Source organism: Meriones unguiculatus, chromosome 4 (assembly GCF_030254825.1).
Source record: "Meriones unguiculatus strain TT.TT164.6M chromosome 4, Bangor_MerUng_6.1, whole genome shotgun sequence".
Lineage (NCBI taxonomy): Eukaryota > Metazoa > Chordata > Mammalia > Rodentia > Muridae > Meriones > Meriones unguiculatus.
In genome coordinates this window covers 135183082-135200188 of record NC_083352.1, presented here as the reverse complement: position 1 = coordinate 135200188, position 17107 = coordinate 135183082, and the positions used below count along the sequence as shown (strand labels likewise).

General features: G+C 43.2%; 1 protein-coding gene across 7 annotated transcripts in view; it reads right to left on the bottom strand.

Moving 5' to 3' along the window:
* Positions 1-17107, bottom strand: part of Kif16b (kinesin family member 16B) — a 284103-nt gene that overhangs the window by 90881 nt on the left and 176115 nt on the right. For 5 of the 7 annotated variants that reach the window (XM_060383153.1, XM_060383155.1, XM_060383160.1 and 2 more), the window contains 4 exons: positions 10469-10501; positions 10090-10143; positions 6700-8001; positions 1746-1898 (listed from right to left, as the gene is read on the bottom strand). In XM_060383153.1, coding sequence (XP_060239136.1) covers positions 1746-1898; positions 6700-8001; positions 10090-10143; positions 10469-10501 — 1542 coding nt within the window. The remainder of the gene's footprint in view (positions 1-1745; positions 1899-6699; positions 8002-10089; positions 10144-10468; positions 10502-17107) is intronic. The other 2 variants (XM_060383154.1, XM_060383159.1) reach the window with 1 other exon arrangement.

The window sequence follows — 17107 nt, the reverse complement described above, 5'->3', positions numbered from 1 at the left end:
ACCAATTGAAGTTTAGAGTTATGGATCCAAATACATATACAAAACACTCCTGCCAATAAGGCTCAGGGAACATGCTTGGGTGGAGGGCAGGCTAAAAGGATTGCAAAAACAGGGGATCAAGGAATTTGGTGTAAGACTGTGTGTCTCTTGGGAACATCAGAACCTACACCCAATAAAATCTCACCAACATGACTACCTAAGCATGAGCTGAACAAGGAGGACACTAACAGACATGCCAAAATGGATGGGGAAAAGCCAATGAGACCTCAAATCTACAAAAAGAACTATAGGCAACCAAGGAAAGCTGGGAGGAAAGAGAGTCTTCCCCAGAAAAGACCACAACAATTTGTTGTTCAGTGCCTAATATCCATCCTTGAAAACATACATGCAAGTAACAGTATAGAGAAAAAAAAAAGGTATATTTAGGAATATATATGTATATGCATATATGCATACAATAACTGTTAGTGAAAGAGAGGCTATGAATTTAAAGGAGAGCAGGGAGGTGCATATGGGCAGATATGGGGGGAGAGAAGGTTAAGAGAGACATGTTGTAATTATAATATACCTTCCTGTAGCTCAAACTGCCCAAAGATACCATGACTCTATTATAAGGTAGTACCCTTAAGTTACATAAATGGGTCCATATGTCTCCCCTTCCTCATCCATCCATCCATCCATCCATCCATCCATCCATCCATGTGTGTATGCGCACTTGTGTAGAGATGGCAATGTATGGGTCAGTGCACATGTGGTAGAGGACAAAGGAAAACCTCAGGCGCTGGCATTCATGGGAGAGTATTCTTTTTTTTCTGAGAAAGGGTCACTTGTATGACTGGAACTTGCCAAGTGGGCTAAAGTAATTGGTCAGGGATCCCCCTGTGTGTTTCTTCTCGGTGTTGGCATTATAAGCATGCTGTTATGTCTGTCTCTGTTTTGTTTTTATTTTTAACACGGGTCCCAGGATCTTGGGTCCTGAAGTCTGAAAGGTACCAGATCCCCATTACCAGATGAGCTCTTCCATGTTTATGCCACCATACATTAAATAAGTAAATAGGCATTTGTAAATATTTGTAAAATCTTGTCAATGTTTTATACGGTTAACCAACAGAGAACCGCTTTTCTAAAGTGCTGGGTAAATATATCAATATTTTGGTACAGTAACTCAAATGAAAGGCAATATTTATCTTTCAGTGTTGAAACTAAAATTGTAGACTACTGACCGTGAGCCAAGGCCTTTACAGATGACCTCCTCAACCTTTCAGATACTTTTAAACTGAACATGGAAAACATAGACCTATACTAAGAGGCTACAGAGGCTCATGCCATTCTGAACACATTTAATAACAAAACACTGAGCTCCTAAATCTAGGCTGCAAGGCTTCCCAGTTAGCCCCATGGTCCAATTCAACTAATTCTCCAAACTGGTTCTTCCAACCTGGCCTCTGCAGCACTTTGTTCTGGATGAGTTGGCATCTCTGCACATTTTAATTCTGCTATCCCACAAAAACCACTTGAAGCATGATTCTTTAGATTTGCCTGACCAGTTCTTAGGTTGTCCTTGATTCTCTTCACACTATCACTTACCTAGCCACAGGCTAGACAGCAGCTGACAAAGACAGAGGGTATCTCAGGTACAGCATTACTGTTGAGTTTGATAAAACCCTCCATAGCTAAACTAGTCAATATGGGTACAATCAGTCATTAGTAGACTCAAAGCAAAGCATTGGTTGAATGTTGAGTACCTGGCATCCATCAGTGGAGCCAGGTGAGAGTTTTCAGCACTAGGCGGCAAACTGGAAAGAGCAGCTTTCCCCTCTGAAGTCCCACGATGAGGTCTCTGAACACCATCCACCTCACAAATCTTCTGCTTCAGCTGATGGATTTCATATTCTAATCTAAAAGGATGTCAACCACAGAACTCCATTAATTAATAGCACGACACAAACTCATTCTCTGTAGGAAATGTTCTAAAAACTAGGAGGGAACCAGAAACATTCTAGTGCAAGGAGTTTTCCCTTCTAGTAGAAAAGTCATTATGCACAAATGGCAATAAATAAAGTGAAAATGAGCTATGAGAAGGATACAGGACAAGAGTTCAAGGCATCCAAGGCTGAAACTAAGGACACAAGGATTTCTGTTGTGTTGTAAGTGAGACCTTAGGGGCAGCTACCCAGGATTCTGAATTCCTTAAACCATGAGTCAACAAAAGTTGATTGTGTACTACAAGATTCTGTTAAATACTTCTGCTTGACAAGATCTATACAAAGTAGTTCTGGACAGAGTCTTGAAAGGTCATTGGAATGTGGGCATTTAGAGGGGACATTAGAAAATGCTCCAAGAATACACACCAATCACAACAAAGACACTGTGCTACAAAAGCCAGGAAGACACTTTGGCCAATATAGAGGGGACAAGAAGGGGAGCCAAGGGACATAGATCTAGGAAATAAAGTTGAGTTACATAAGAAATTAAAATGAGTTATAAATTGTGAAAACAAAACAAAAAGATTCTTGCAGATGATAACTGATACAGTTCATAAGCTCTGGACTATATAAAAAGCTGACCCAGGTGAACTTGAGTCTTGAGGCTGGAAGGGTCAAACTGGCTGGCAGATTTAACCACAGGAACGGAAGACTAAGCAGCTGAAGACCACGGCCCACTCACTGTGTGAATACAGATTGCAACTGGATCTAGATTTCTACTTCTTCAGGGATCAATTGAGCTCAACCAATCTCTTTCATTTTCTTGATCTCCAAAAAGCAGATATCTTTGTGTCAAATGCTGACACATCTAGATGCTGTCAACCCTCTTGTGCCACCATGAGCAACTTCACTGCTTCATTCTATACATAAAGGCCATCTGCTTATTTCTCAGAGACATGATTCTGGAGTCAGTAGGGGAGGCAATCATGGTTTCCATAAGTGTTCAGTTATATACTGGTGAGAAAAAGGTTCTTAGTTCCATTTGCAAAACATCCAGTGTTTTAAGGAGAGGAGAGAATTAGCATCAAGAAAGGGTATAAGGAGCTGGGCATGGGGACCCACATCTGTAAATCTGGGAGGGAGGTGGAGGTAGATCAAGGGTTCATGATCACCCTTTGTTAATAGCAAGTCTGAGGCCAGCATAGGCTACATGAGACCCTCTCTCAAAAAATACCACCACCACCAAATTAGAATGGTGTGAGGTATCACATAGATGGCAAGGAATCAAAAATTGATAGCAACATGTTTGTGATCTTACGACGCCTGCTGGAGCTTCTCACAAGTGTTCTTTCAGGCCAAGACATTAGAAAATCTGCGCAGAGGTGACTTAGCATGGAGGTTTGATTGGGACCCTAAAGACCCAGTGAGATTTATATAGGTGGCAAGGGGACAGCACACAAAGCATGCACTATGTGAAGAACTGGCCTGTCTGTATTTCAGCCACATGGCCAACCCACTGACAACTAGGCACAAAATAGACCTACCTCAAGCCCCCAATCTGCCACTTTGAATCTGTGCTGCTAACCACCACAGGTTCAAATCTCCCACCCTCTACCTGGGGGTGATGTCTTCTTCATTGGAAGGCTCGGGGATAACACACACATGACAGTTCAAACACATTTTTGAGTTGTATGGGATTATTCCTTAGGGAGGGTCATGACTATCATCACCACCCTCATTTTTGAGGACTCTTAATAACAGAACAGATCAAACGTGAGACTGGCAGTTCTCATCTAATCTTTCCCATGGTGACATGAGAGCTTTCCCGCGGAGCTCCCTGATGCATGTCACTGGGTCAGCTGCGATTACGGCAACAGCAAGACAGGCAGCGGTGCGGCTTACTCTGTTCTCAAGGCACTGCAGAGCTAACGGGACAGAGTGTGCAGTGCAGTGCTGTCCTGTCCGGGGCCATGGGGGCTCAATATTTCACACTTGGGCAGATTCACAAGCCACGCTGCACAGCCAGTCCTGGCTTAACCGTGAGAAGCCAGAAAGAAAACAACACCCAGAGAATCACCTGCAGAAAGCTGCTGAGCACTGCGGGCAGAGCAGAGTGCCCAGGTTCCAGCAGCCTGGCTTAGGTGTTAGTGAAGTCTATTTCATCAGAATGCACAGAGCTAACTGCCCCGTTTTCAAGGTTTCCAGAGGACTGCTGACACCAAGGAATCACTTCCATGGAAATTTCAAAACCATGTCTGCTATTACAGAGTATTAATGCCAAATGACTGGTTGACAAAAGTCAGGGACATGAAGCTAAAAGCTCAGGCTGTCTCTTACTGCACACTGCAGGACCCAAATTGAGAGCGTGCCCTCCACTACTTCCAATTCCCTGGGGCTAGAGCTCTGCCCAGCAATTTCATTTACATAGCATACCTGCAATCATTTTCTTAAACCTCTGACCCACTTCTCTGAAATAATAATATCATGGTGTTGACTGCTATTTTGTTTCTGTTTTGCCTGGAGGAGCTACCAAAGAGTGCCTGTAAATGGCATCTATAGGATAAACAGATTAGTTAAGAGGACGCTGTCTTAACCTTCTCAGAAAGATGATGGGCAAAGGATACAGTTAACACTTCTGAGAAGGTCTTGCCTTGTCTGCATGACTATACTGATGCTTCTTCCAAAAGCTAAGTTGGGGCCTTATGGCTAACAGACAGACTACTGCTGATTATGGGTGGGATGTGACAGAGTTTCAAGTCTTCGCACGCGGGCTTCAGGTAAGAACTATGAACAGAAGCAGGGCATAGTGGTGCATGCCTTTAATCCCGGCACTACAAACTCAAAGGCAAGCAAATCTTCATGAGTTGGAGTGCCCGAGTAGCAAGTTCAGCCAAAAATACACAATGAGAGGCAGTCTCCAAACAGGAACAAACAAACAAAACAAAAAGAACCAAACTATAAACAGAAGTTTCCCGAAAAAGCCACACCTTTTGAATAGTCTGTAGACTAAGGCTAAATAGACTAATTAGCAATAGCATTATGGAGTATTGGAATTTTGCAGATAGAGGGCTATATTGAGCAATCTTTATTTCCATTAATAGTCATTTATCAGTTACCTATATATCTGGCCAAACAACTTTTTGATGCCTAAGCTAAATCCCTTGGAATGCGTCCTTAAACGTGACAAGCCTCTACCAACCCAACAGGTAGCAATGTCATCAGACATTATCTGAGACCTAGAGTTAAGAATTTCCCCAGTCGGACAGAATTCACTGCTGTCTTCACCAATGCATTTGCTAAATACACGACTTCTGACTTTGATTTGTTCTAGGAAAGTTCATGTGGCCACTTCTAGAGTGGAACAGGTCACTTAGGACAAGTAGAACCTCTGCTCCCTGGCTGCAGCCACTTAGAATTGGCTCAGTGTGAGTTATCTCTTAAGCCCCCTAGAAAAGAACTCTGCTTAGTGTTGATAACTCAGCTCACCAGAGAGCACAGAGCTAGAAGGAAATAGACTTAAGTGGCCGAGGTCATCTAAGTAGAAAGAGACAAATCAAACAGGCTATGTCCCCACTTTGCAAAGTGGGTTATGTTCACACACAAGGCGGCCATTGACCTCTCTGGGACTCTTAGTGTGACTGCGGGGTACCAGAAAAGACGCTCTTAGATTAATATAGTCACTTGTTTTCAGAGCCTCCCTCTGAAAACATGGTAAACATGGTAACGGATCAGGAAGATAAATACTTTTTCTTTATGGTGACAAGAGTGCTTGTTTCCTAGTTTTCTTTGTCACACCCTAAACAGTACCTAAATATCACAAAACAGGCTTGAATGAGAGCCCACTGAGTGCAGAATAGGTGGGAGAAGGTGCTTGCCGGCGTGCTGGGTTGTTTTTTAGTCCACAGTCCTGAGGCCACCTCTCAATGCTGACTTTAAGGGTGAAACAGCTACCTGATTTCAGGTCTCCTCAGTTTCTAAGAACCACTTGGAATCCACAGCACATGAACTCTCTGTGGCCAGTGCTGCTCACAGAGAAGACATAAAATACTAGCGAAGGAGGACACGGGTGGGAGAGGAAAAGAAGGTAAGGAAAGGGATGGGAAGGGACAGTCAGGGAAGAGGGCATGAGAGGAAGATAAAAGCGGGAAGTCGAAGCTCTCCCCGTATGTATCCTGTACCTGTCAAACACAGAAAACACACATACATTCCACAGGTCATTTTAGTGAAGGGCCAGGACTTTGATTCTTAAACATGGATCTTTAGCAAAATCAAGAGAATGCTTATTATGAAAAAAACAAGAGTGCTTTTATTAGGTTGAAGAATAAAAGCAAATACCATGGGATTATGTACAGAAGGTAGAACAGATGAGGAGGATTAAGGCGGATGGCATTGGATCGGGGCTGGGACATGGAAGGTGAGTATATTGAGACAGTGTGACCATATATATCTGTCCTGCCTAAGGTAAATAAGGCAATTACAAATCTAACAGGTGTCTGTGTCTTATTATTTGTGATACCAGGTTAAATAATACCACTGTGATAACCTTAGGGCTAATTATAATAAACTTTATATAGCCCAACAGCTCACTCATTTTTTATTTACTCATTTTTTTATTTAGGTCAAGGTGTTTTGTTGTGTTTAAGTTTTTGCCTATGTATTAGAGATCATAAATCCTGCAAGAATCACTTCTCTGAAGACAGTAAAAAAACCCACAAGAGGCAGAAAATGAGTAATCAGCTGTCGCATACGCCTCACTCCCCTGCCTCAGTCTTACCTTGCAGGGTCCTTCTCGAGCGCCTCCAGACTGGCCCCGAGCCCTGAACATTCGTTGCTGTGGAGAGAGCCAAGTTTCGGCCTCTGCTCCTGGATCTCCAGGTCCAGGGCAGAGCGCCTCTTCAGGGCAGAGCACCTCTGCTCTAGCTTGGCCACAGCCTGCTCCAATGCCTCTCTCTGCTGCTTCTCCTGGGATTCCAGAATCTCCTTCTCCTTATTTCTTGCCTTCTCTCCCTGTCTGGCCACGTTTGCTGTGAACTCCAAGGTTGCCAGAAGCTGCTGCAGCTGGCCAGCGCTAGCCTGGAACTGTGTGATCTGCTCTTCTTTTTCTTCCATTTCTTTCTCTACTTGGTAGAGAGTATTATCTAAGCCCAGGGTGCCCTGGTCAAGGATGTCAAGAGCTCTCTGCTTTTCCTCCAGCAGAGCTGGCAAATGATTTTGCAGAAGGTTCCTTAGCTGCCGCTCTTTGCTCTGCACACTGGACTCTGCAGTCTTTATTTTCTGGAGATCCTGAGGCTCACAGAGAATGCTGCCATTATCTGCTGCCAACAAGCAAGGTTCCTCACTGGTTTCACATCTTACATGCTCCAGGGCTTCTTTCTCTTCTTGGACTTCTCTGCGTAGGAGGTCTCTCTGCTGTAGCAGGTCCTTCTCCAGGTTTGCTAGCTTGACAAGCTGCCTTCTCTTGAACTCCAGGAAGTGCAGCTGGGCCCTTTCCAGTTCATCCCTGCAGGCGTGGTCCCCTCCCGCTGCGGTCTCTCTGGCCTGCAGTAGGGCTTCTCGGATGATCTCTAGCTCCCTCTTCTCGTCCTGGGCCCGCTGGGCCTCTCCAGGACGCACTAGTGGAGCAGTGCCCTGCCTCCCCAGCACCTGCTCCTTCTCCTGCTCCTCCAGCCTCCTTTTCTCCAGCTGCAGCTTGGCGCTCTGGGCACCTTGTTCTCTGTGCAGCCAGTCCAGGTCCTGGAATGTCTGGACCTTCTCGGCCTGCTCCTGGCTGCTGAGCTCTTGAAGCCTGCGAAGCTCCTCTCGGATGCGAGAGACGCTCTCTTCCTCCTGCCTCCTGTACTGCTCAAGTCCCTGCTGTTCCCGGAGCCTCTCTCCCTCCAACCTTTCCTTCTCGGCCAGCAGGTCCTTGAGCTTGTTTTCAATGTGGAAGCTGCGGCGCTTGAGGCTTTCCTCCTGCTTGCGGATCTGCCGCTGCACTAGCTCAGTCTCCTTGCGCCTGGTCTCCACCTCCCGCTGCATTCGCTCCAGCTCTGCCTTGTCCGACTTCTGCTTTTCCTCCATCTCTTCAATGAGTTTCCTGCAATGCCAATGTTGATTTGTCATTATTTGATCACTGTGCTCAGCTTTAGGTCAACTTTCCCCTAACTGGCCTGTTCTGAAAACATACAGGCAACACGAAGGCAAACCTTCCATTAAAATGAATGAAGAGGAAGAACTTTTCGTTATTTCATTTTTATTTTATTTTGTTTTCTATTGGCCTATCATCAGTCTAGTCTCCTGAAGCAGTTTCTGGTTGCACTTGTGAAGCCTAGGATCATAATGTGTTATATGTGTGGTATAATTAGAAGCTCCCCCTAAGCTCCAATAGAAAAACACCATGTCCAATTTAAATTAAATGTGGCTAGCCTGATGATGAAAATGCAACAGACATCCAGTTACAAGATGACATAAGGTAAAAATTTCTGGTTGTCTTCAATTCATTGGGGTTGAATAACAAAGTCAAAATAAATGGGTAGATTGTTTCAGTTCAAAAGAAAATCCTATATGGTCTTTAGCATTTAATCACTGCTCTAGGGCAACTTATAATCATCAAAATGACCTAAAACACGGGAAGTGATGGGAATGTGTGTGGGACACTTGCACACACAGGGGCCCCATGCTGGGCTTGCCACTGATCCCCCCTGGCACCAGGACACTTTGGGGAGCTGCAGTGGCCTCCAAAGCAAGAGCATGCAATGACAGTACTCAAAGTTGACCTCCATCTCCTGGCCCCCAAATTCCTGACCTGCAGCATGCTGGACCCTGAACTCATTCCCACGAGCTATTTAGCCCCAAATTCTAGAAAATAAATAACTATATTTCAGGTCCTCTAGCCTTAGCCTCTCCTGCAGTACCTACCCTTGAATTACTTTTGACTTTTTAAATAGAGCAGGGGAAAAGAGAAAACATGATTAAACTGGATATTTTAGAACATATCGCAAGCGGACACACATACCAAATGAAAGTTAGCAGAGGAAAAGAAAAAGCAATTATGGTGGGACAACAACACCAGCAGCTGCACAGAAAGATGTCCACAAGGAGAGTAGTGCTGGCTGCAGTGGCGCATGCCTGCTACCCCAGCATGGGGAAGGCAGATGCGGCACACCAGCCTAGCTCACATAGTGAAACTCAGTCTAAAAACAAGCAGAGCTAAGCAGAATGAATGAATGAAGTAAAAAAATGCTGGGGATACAACTCAGTGGAAAAGCATTGGTCTAAGTCTTAGATTCTAATAAAGAGACCCCACCACCACCTCACACACACATACAGACACAGACAGACACACACACACATAGATCAAACACATACACACACGTTCACATGTACACAGACACACACACGTGGGGAGGAGATAGCTTAGCTCAGCAGCAGAGAGCACTAAGAGCGCTGGAGAGGACTGCAGAGAACTGGGGTTTAGTTCCCAGCACCCACATGAGAGTCCACAAACGTGTTTGTTTATTTATTTTTTATGTACACTGGTGTTTTGTCTGCATGTGTAAGGGGATTGAGTCCCCCGGAACAGGAGTTATAGACAGTTGTGAGCTGCCACGTGGGTGCTAGGAATTGAACCCAGGTCCTTTGGAAAAGCAGACTGTGCTCATAACCGCTGAACCATCTCTCCAGCCCCCACAAACGTGTTTAAATCCATTCCCAGGTTTAGGACATCCTCTTCTGACTTCTGTGGGCACTAGGCACACATATGGTGCATATATGCACATACATACATGTAGGCAAAACATGCATATACATAAAATGAATAAGTCTTAATATTGTTTTAAATTTAAAAGGTAGACGTGGGTTATTAGGAAAGAATGCTCTGAGTTTTCATCTTTATAGACTCATGTCTTTCTGGAAACTAAGGAATACTAAGATACAGGGTTAAATTTCCACATATCTCAGATGTCTAGTTTACTGTCTCCCCTTTTCACAAGTATTCGCAGATGAACGCTGAGAAAAGGTAAAGGTAAAGTCAGTCCCTTCTAAGAAACTACCTAAGGCACCAAATATATCAACAGCAGACTGAGCAGAGTAAGAGGAAACCATGGGAACAGAAGAGATGAATCTGGAAGGTACTAACAGAGGAACTCAGACGACAGCAGCTTGGCATGGGTTTCACACACCTTACCTTTTACTTTCCAGTTTTTCAAGTTCTTCACGCTGCTGTCTCTCAAATTCAAGTCTGATGAAATAAAATAAAAATAAGTCACTTCCATGAAGGAGCTTTTCTCTGTGCACACACACTCTTATACACTGGAGCATGGATTTGTCTATTACTTTAATTACTATGGATTAGCAAGTTTAAAATTCATTCTTTGCTCTATCACTATGATTAGAAATTAGATTTAATTTTAGGTGTTTGAACTTAGGCTGAAGAGAACAGATTTGATTTGAAGGAAAACAAAATATCACTTTAGTTAAAAAAAATTAAACACAGCTTCTAAATGCTAAGCATGTCTATTTCATATAGTTTAGTCACAGATGAGTAAGTAAAAAGGAGAATCTACCTTAGACAGATGGGTCCTTTTATAGGGAAAAGACTGCCAGGGAGGTGGAGGGAAGAGAGCACAGACATCCGTTAAGAAAACAATTCAATAAGAGGAAACATCAGGAGAAAAGCAGCAGGTACTTAAAAGACAAAAGTCATGCACAGATCAAAAGGACTGCTTACAAATACCACATTGCCCAGTAAGTGCACGAAGCAAGCACTCCCGAAGCTTAGCTTGCTGTGTGTTGCACACTTCTGTGATGACCACAGGACAGCTGACCACTGAGCACAGTAGTTATTGTGTACAACAAAGCCCTGCTTTAGCATTTTGTCAGGCTTTCTACTCAGAGGCTCGCATGTGCTGAGTGGCAGTGGGGCTGTGAGACTGCACAGGTTCACACAGGTGCAAAAAAGAAAAGAAAGCAGGTTATTGGGAATTTTTAATTCTGACAACACAAGCCAATTTCCCCCATCCTAGGAAATAGGCTTTACTTTTTCAGCCAAACACCATGAATCATAATACTTGAACATAGACATTTTCCTGTTATAGATGGCAAATAATGTTGCAAAGCTTATGCAAAACCATAAATGTTTTTCCTTGGTCCAGGAGCAAATACCAACTGACAGCACAGATATTTTTACAATGAGCTAAGACATGTTTCAGGGAGTTCTCTTCTCACTTTAATTTGGGCTAATGTTGAGAGGAAAGTGTCTGGTGCCTTTGAAAGCAGAACTGTGCATCTGTGGCAGGAAAATAGTCATGCTGTTCTACACAGGCCATCTTCCTTTTGTCCTCCCAGAATATTAAGGCCAAAAACCACATCTCCAAGTTACAGACAGGGAACCCAAAGCTTGGACAGCTCCAGAACTTGTCCAAAGCTTCAGTGGCAATATATGTGGAGACAGCATTTGAGCCCACAACAGTCTGCTTCTAAAACACCCTCTGTTGACCCGTTTATAAGCCTTGTTCAGATCTGTGATACAAAATACAAGAACTAACCTCTTCATTAAAAGTTGCTTTTGCTAATATTTATACTACTGTCAAGTGAAATTAATCTGCATCTTAGTACAGAAAAGGACGTCCATGAGAGATTAGTCATGCAGACAGGTAACTGCAAACCATGGATCCCACCCATACGCCTAGGCAACGAGTATGATATGATCACTGCTGGTAAGTATATTTCAGTATTATTTCTCTCTCTCTCACTGTGTGTGTGTGTGTGTGTGTGTGTGTGTGTGTGTGTGTGTGTGTGCACACGCACCAGTGGGTGTGTTCAGAAACATATGTGCCATAGCACATAAGTAGAAGTCAGAGGACAACCTTAGGGGTCAGTCCTCACGTCCACCTTGTCTAAGACAAGAATCTCCCTTGTTGTTCGTGGCTGTGTGTATCAGGTTAGGTGGGCATGAGCTTTTGGGACTTTTGTCTGTCTCTGCCTCTCACTTCCCTGTAGGGACACATTGGGTTACACACACATGTGCTGGCTTTTACGTGGATTCTGGGCATCTAAATTTAGATGACCAAACCTGTATAGCATGTACCTTACCTCCTGGACCATCTCTTTAGCCCTCTTGGTACATATTTTTGGACTTGAATATACAGCCGATTCCGTCTAAAGACATTTATGCATTCGAATGTAGGACCAGTTACAATGCTTTTGAGACCAGAAAATTTCCCGGAAAGAATCTTCTTTATTCTCAGTTTACATTTTCTATGCAACACAGTAATCCATGCCTATCAAAAGCCACTGTTTTGATATTACATGTGTGCAGCAGCAGGCTGAGAGCTGCAGCCAAGGACTGGGATGAAATCCCGTCTTCTACAGTGTGTTTCCAGCACCCAGGCTACCCAGGCATTCAGACCCTTCATGATGTTCCCATAACTGCAGGAAGTTGACACATTTATCATTCTCAGACCACAAAAGAGTAAACTGAGGCTCAGTATATTCAGCAGTATCAGAATCCCCGTTTTGGTTCCAAAACTTACTACAAGTCACATTATTTTTCAAAAAAGTTGTGTGATGACAGCAAGATCATACAGATCTGATAGCAGATCTTATATTCTATCTAAGTAGTAGCATCAAATGTTAAATGAGTGCAGTGTTAGGCAGCGAGGTACACAAGAAGACATGGCAGACACTAACATTGGAGCCCTTGTCTGTTCTGCAGCAGTGTGTCATGCACAGAACAGTAAACATCACAGAAGTTAGAAGAAGCTAGCATCAAGGCCAGCATCTTGACTGTATGTCTAAGTGTGTTCTTCTTTCTCTTGTATGATATAAAACTTAAGGAAAGCTCATTAAAATCAGAATTTAGCTTTGCATAGGTGACATAGCAGGACATGGATTTCTGGATGATATCAGAAACCAGGTTTCAAAGAGTGATTTAAGTTTACTAAAGATTTTGAACTTGATGAATACACCTGTTTAGTAGCTAGGAAAGAGGGGAATTAAGCCTAGAGATAAATGAGGAAGTGGGTGCTGTTCTCAGCATGGCTGATGCTCTCTGAGGACCAAGAGCAAGAAGACCATAAAGCATAAAGTTCAGGCACCTTACTTGTGAGAAGAGAAAGGGCTAGTGGGCAAAAGGATTGTACGTGGTGGAACATGTGTACCATCCCAGCAAGAGAGGGTGCGTGAGGCAAGAGGATCATGGTTTAGAAGCCAGTCTGGGGTACAGAGGTAGAACCAGTCTCTAAACCAAAACCCAAACCAAACAGTCGGAGAGAACTAATGAAGAAAAGGAGGGGGGAAAGCTAGCTGGGCATCATTCAAGTTTTGAGACTGTCGATTCCAGAGGCCTATTCTTTATAATATATACACATCACACACACACACACACACACATACTATATATGTGTACATATGTATACATATGTGTATGTGTGTGTATAGATACATATAAATGTGCATGTGTGTGTATGTATACATTCTATCTATCTATCTATTCTATTCTATTCTTTTCTATTCTATTCTATCTGTCAATCTATGTATCTATCTACTTATCCACAGCATTAAGCAGAAATGCTTAAGTGCTGTTAAGAGCACAGAAAAGGTTCAACTGAGGACACTTAGACTAGTAATGCAAGTACTAGTTTAAGGGCTGCATTAGATACTGACAGGAAAAGGAATGAAGTCAAAATAAGCCTACAAGATAAAGCAGAAATTCAGAGGTGTCTATGTTGACAAAATGAGTACCAGCTAGTAGAAGAGTGTTCACCTTGAATCCCTCAAGACACAAGCAGGTCTTAGACAGAATCTGAGGCTTCAGAGAGACACATGGAAAGATAGATAGCAGCAGTAAGGAGAGATGATGCTTGGGGATGGGAAGGTGCCATGAGTTAAGTGGATGCGAGTGTTTTACTAGACAGAGAATGGGTGAACTGGGAGCAGCTGGAAGGAGGAAGTAAGGGTCTCTGGGCTTGTGAAATCAGTGCTTTTTCTGCAGCATAAACCATCAGTTTAGAATGGCAGAATGGGATTGAGATGGGAGACACCTGCTCATCAGCAGCTGTCGCCTCAGATGTCTGAGGCCACAGCTTTGGGCCCTGCAGAAGTGTAGCATCTACTGATTAGGGAGGTCCCTATTTTAATTTTTTTTCCTTTTTTAATTTACTACAATTTGTAAACTTTGTATCCCAGCTGTAGGCCCCTCCCTTATCCCCTCCCAATCCTGCCCTCCCATGCCCCTCCCCCAGTCCAGTGATAGGGGAGGTCCTCCTCCCCTTCCATCTGACCCTAGTCTATCAGGTCTCAACAGGACTGGCTGCATTGTCTTCTTCTGTGGCCTGGTAAGGCTGCCCACCCCACTCAGGGAGAGGTGATCAGAGAGCTGACCACTGAGTTCATGTCAGAGACAACCTCTGTTCCCATTACTAGGGAGCCCACTTGGAGACTGAGATGCCATGGGCTACATCTGTGCAGACTCTGGAAATAACCCAGATGTCCCTCAGTTGAGGAATAGATATAGAAATTGTGGTACATTTACACAATGGAATACTACTCAGCAATTAAAAACAAGGAAATAGTGAAATTTGCAGGCAAATAGTAGAAAGTAGAAAAGATCATCCTGAGTGAGGTATCTCAGAAGCAGAAAGACACACATAGTATATACTAACTTATAAGTGGATATTATAAATATAATATAGGATAAACATACTAAAATCTGTACACCTAAAGAAGCTAAGCAAGGAGGAGGACCCTGGGTAAGATGCTCAATCCTCATTCAGAAAGAAAAATGGGATGGACATCGGGAGAAGGAGAAAACAGGGAACAGGACAGGAGTCTAACAAAGAGGGCCTCAGAAAGACTCTACCCAGCAGGGTATTGAAGCAGATGCTGAGACTCATAGCCAAACTTTGGGCAGAGTGCAGGGAATCTTATGGAAGAAAGGGAAGAAAGAAAGACCTATTTTAATTCTTAAAGAAAAGAAATGACTTCTCTATGATTTGTTTCTAGATCTTAGCCATTTTATACTCAGAGCAGAGATATGCTTGCAAGAGGATTCTCATTTCTGGGAAAGACTAAAAGTTAAAAATCAACAACAACAACAACAAAAGTGAGTTGGTGCTTGCTCTTAAGTTAAAGTAAGGCCACCGAAGATGATATGAGATGAGCAACCTGATTCAAGGACCCTGTTTTAAACGTGGGTCCGGAGCTGCTGTCGATAGCCTTCCCTTCTGTTAAGGATTACATATTTACTAATCGTACTTTAAAATGCATTTCTTTCTACAATCCATAATTACTTCAAACAGCAAACCATAATAGACTGTAAAATACAAGTGTGAGCCTGTCAGTATCTAGACAGAGTATCAAGTATAATTGTATGTAAATGTGGTTGCATTTTAAAGCAAGTACAGTTCTCTCTCTTATATTACAGGGATTATCATGGCCCCAAATGCTAATTTCCCAAATGTTATAATTAAAAGGAAAACTATAAAAGGATGTAATTTTTGCAGCTGTTTTTACATTTTAAAATGACATTTGGAGGTACACATACCGTGTTAGGCCCAACAAAAAGCACAGCATACTATCTATTTTTATCAGCAATAAACTTTTCTTTCCATTAAAAGACAGCATTTTTAGGTATAACTGCACATCTTGCAATTTACATTCCTGTTATCATCAGCAATAGAAAATGGGAGGGTTGGAGTTTCTCAGTTCACACCATTGCTTTGAAAGTGAGACTTATTATTTTTAAAAGATAGAAAAAGAAAATGAAGAAAATTTTAAATTTGCAAAGCCATAAATATTTGCATCCTTATGCTGTGGTAATACTGATTAGCATGAGTCAGGAAGAATCAGCTACCCATGTTCAGCCAGCACTTTAGCTGGTAGCTAGAGTGGTAAAGGCAAGGGGTGTGAGGGATTGAAGTCCAGACGATAGCTGTCTAAAAGGGAGTTCCCATCTGGCCACAGAGGTGAGCTGAGAAAGACACACTGGTAAAGGTCCCTGCCTGGATGTCTAACTTTCTTGTCTGAAAAGGCAAATGGTTAGGAATCAATAAAGAAGTAGTCATTGGATAAACTTGGATTCTCTACTAGTGATTTGGGGTTATAGTCAATGTAGGTCTATGAAATAGATTTGCAACTCATAGAGCTACGGAGAGCCTGGCTGGAGTTCTTATTACATTAGAACAAGAGAGCCCACATTTTCATTGTATACTTGGCCTTAAAAAAGCACCATGTCTCTGATCACAGACCCCATCCAAATAAGCCCTGGCCAGTGGCTGGATGCTCAGTGCATTCTTCAGTGAAAATGCCAGTCAGCAAATCTTAGCATACATGAAGGACAGTTTTTCTTCACCTGGTCCATCACACTAAAATCTTTCCCCTGGGCCCCAGTGCTCATATAAACATCCACTGGAAAGCTAAGAAAAGGTACTTTGCAGAGATGATTGACCGGACTTTGTAACCCCTTCATGTCACATACTAGGTTATCCAACAGTGACCACAACACAGTTTTGATGAAGGAGTGTGAGGCTAGAAGGGTGTGAGGCAGGGGCACAACGTTTCACCATACAGCTTAATCTGGAAAGTTTCCCTCCTGTTAAGTCAGTAATGGAAACATCCAAAGCATCCAGGGGAGGATTTCCTAAATGAGCTTTCACACCTCTAGCCTAGAAAGTACACCTTACAACTTTCAAACTGTTGGATATTTTCTGTTGAAAACTGAAGGTGCCTAGAAGCAACTTTTTTAAGTAGTGCAATTTGATGCCATAGCATTTTCTGTATTCTTCCCATCCAACATCTGCTAACAGTGCTGTATCCTGGTGTCAGAGCCAGTCCTGACCTGGCCCAAGATCACAGGCTTGTTAAACCCGACATAGTCTCAAGAGGCATTACCTTCAGCTCAGCACACACCCCTACACCCTAATCATCCCTCCTATCTTAGAGCACAGAGGAGTTCCTGAGAAGAGCGGGAGGTAGGCCCCATCTTTAAAAAGAGCTGGGAGGAGAACTCGCTTTTTCTAGTGCTTCACCCCTCCTCACATCTACCCTGTGATGTGAGTTCTATCATACCTCCTCAGCTAAACCCGGTTGAAGAGGTGAAGGCTCTTCAGAAGTTAAAATTAATCTGTTATTTCAAAGCAGTCTCCCTGCTCAACATACAAGAATACCGTGCCCCAGGCAATCTTCCTGCCACTTCTTTCATCCTC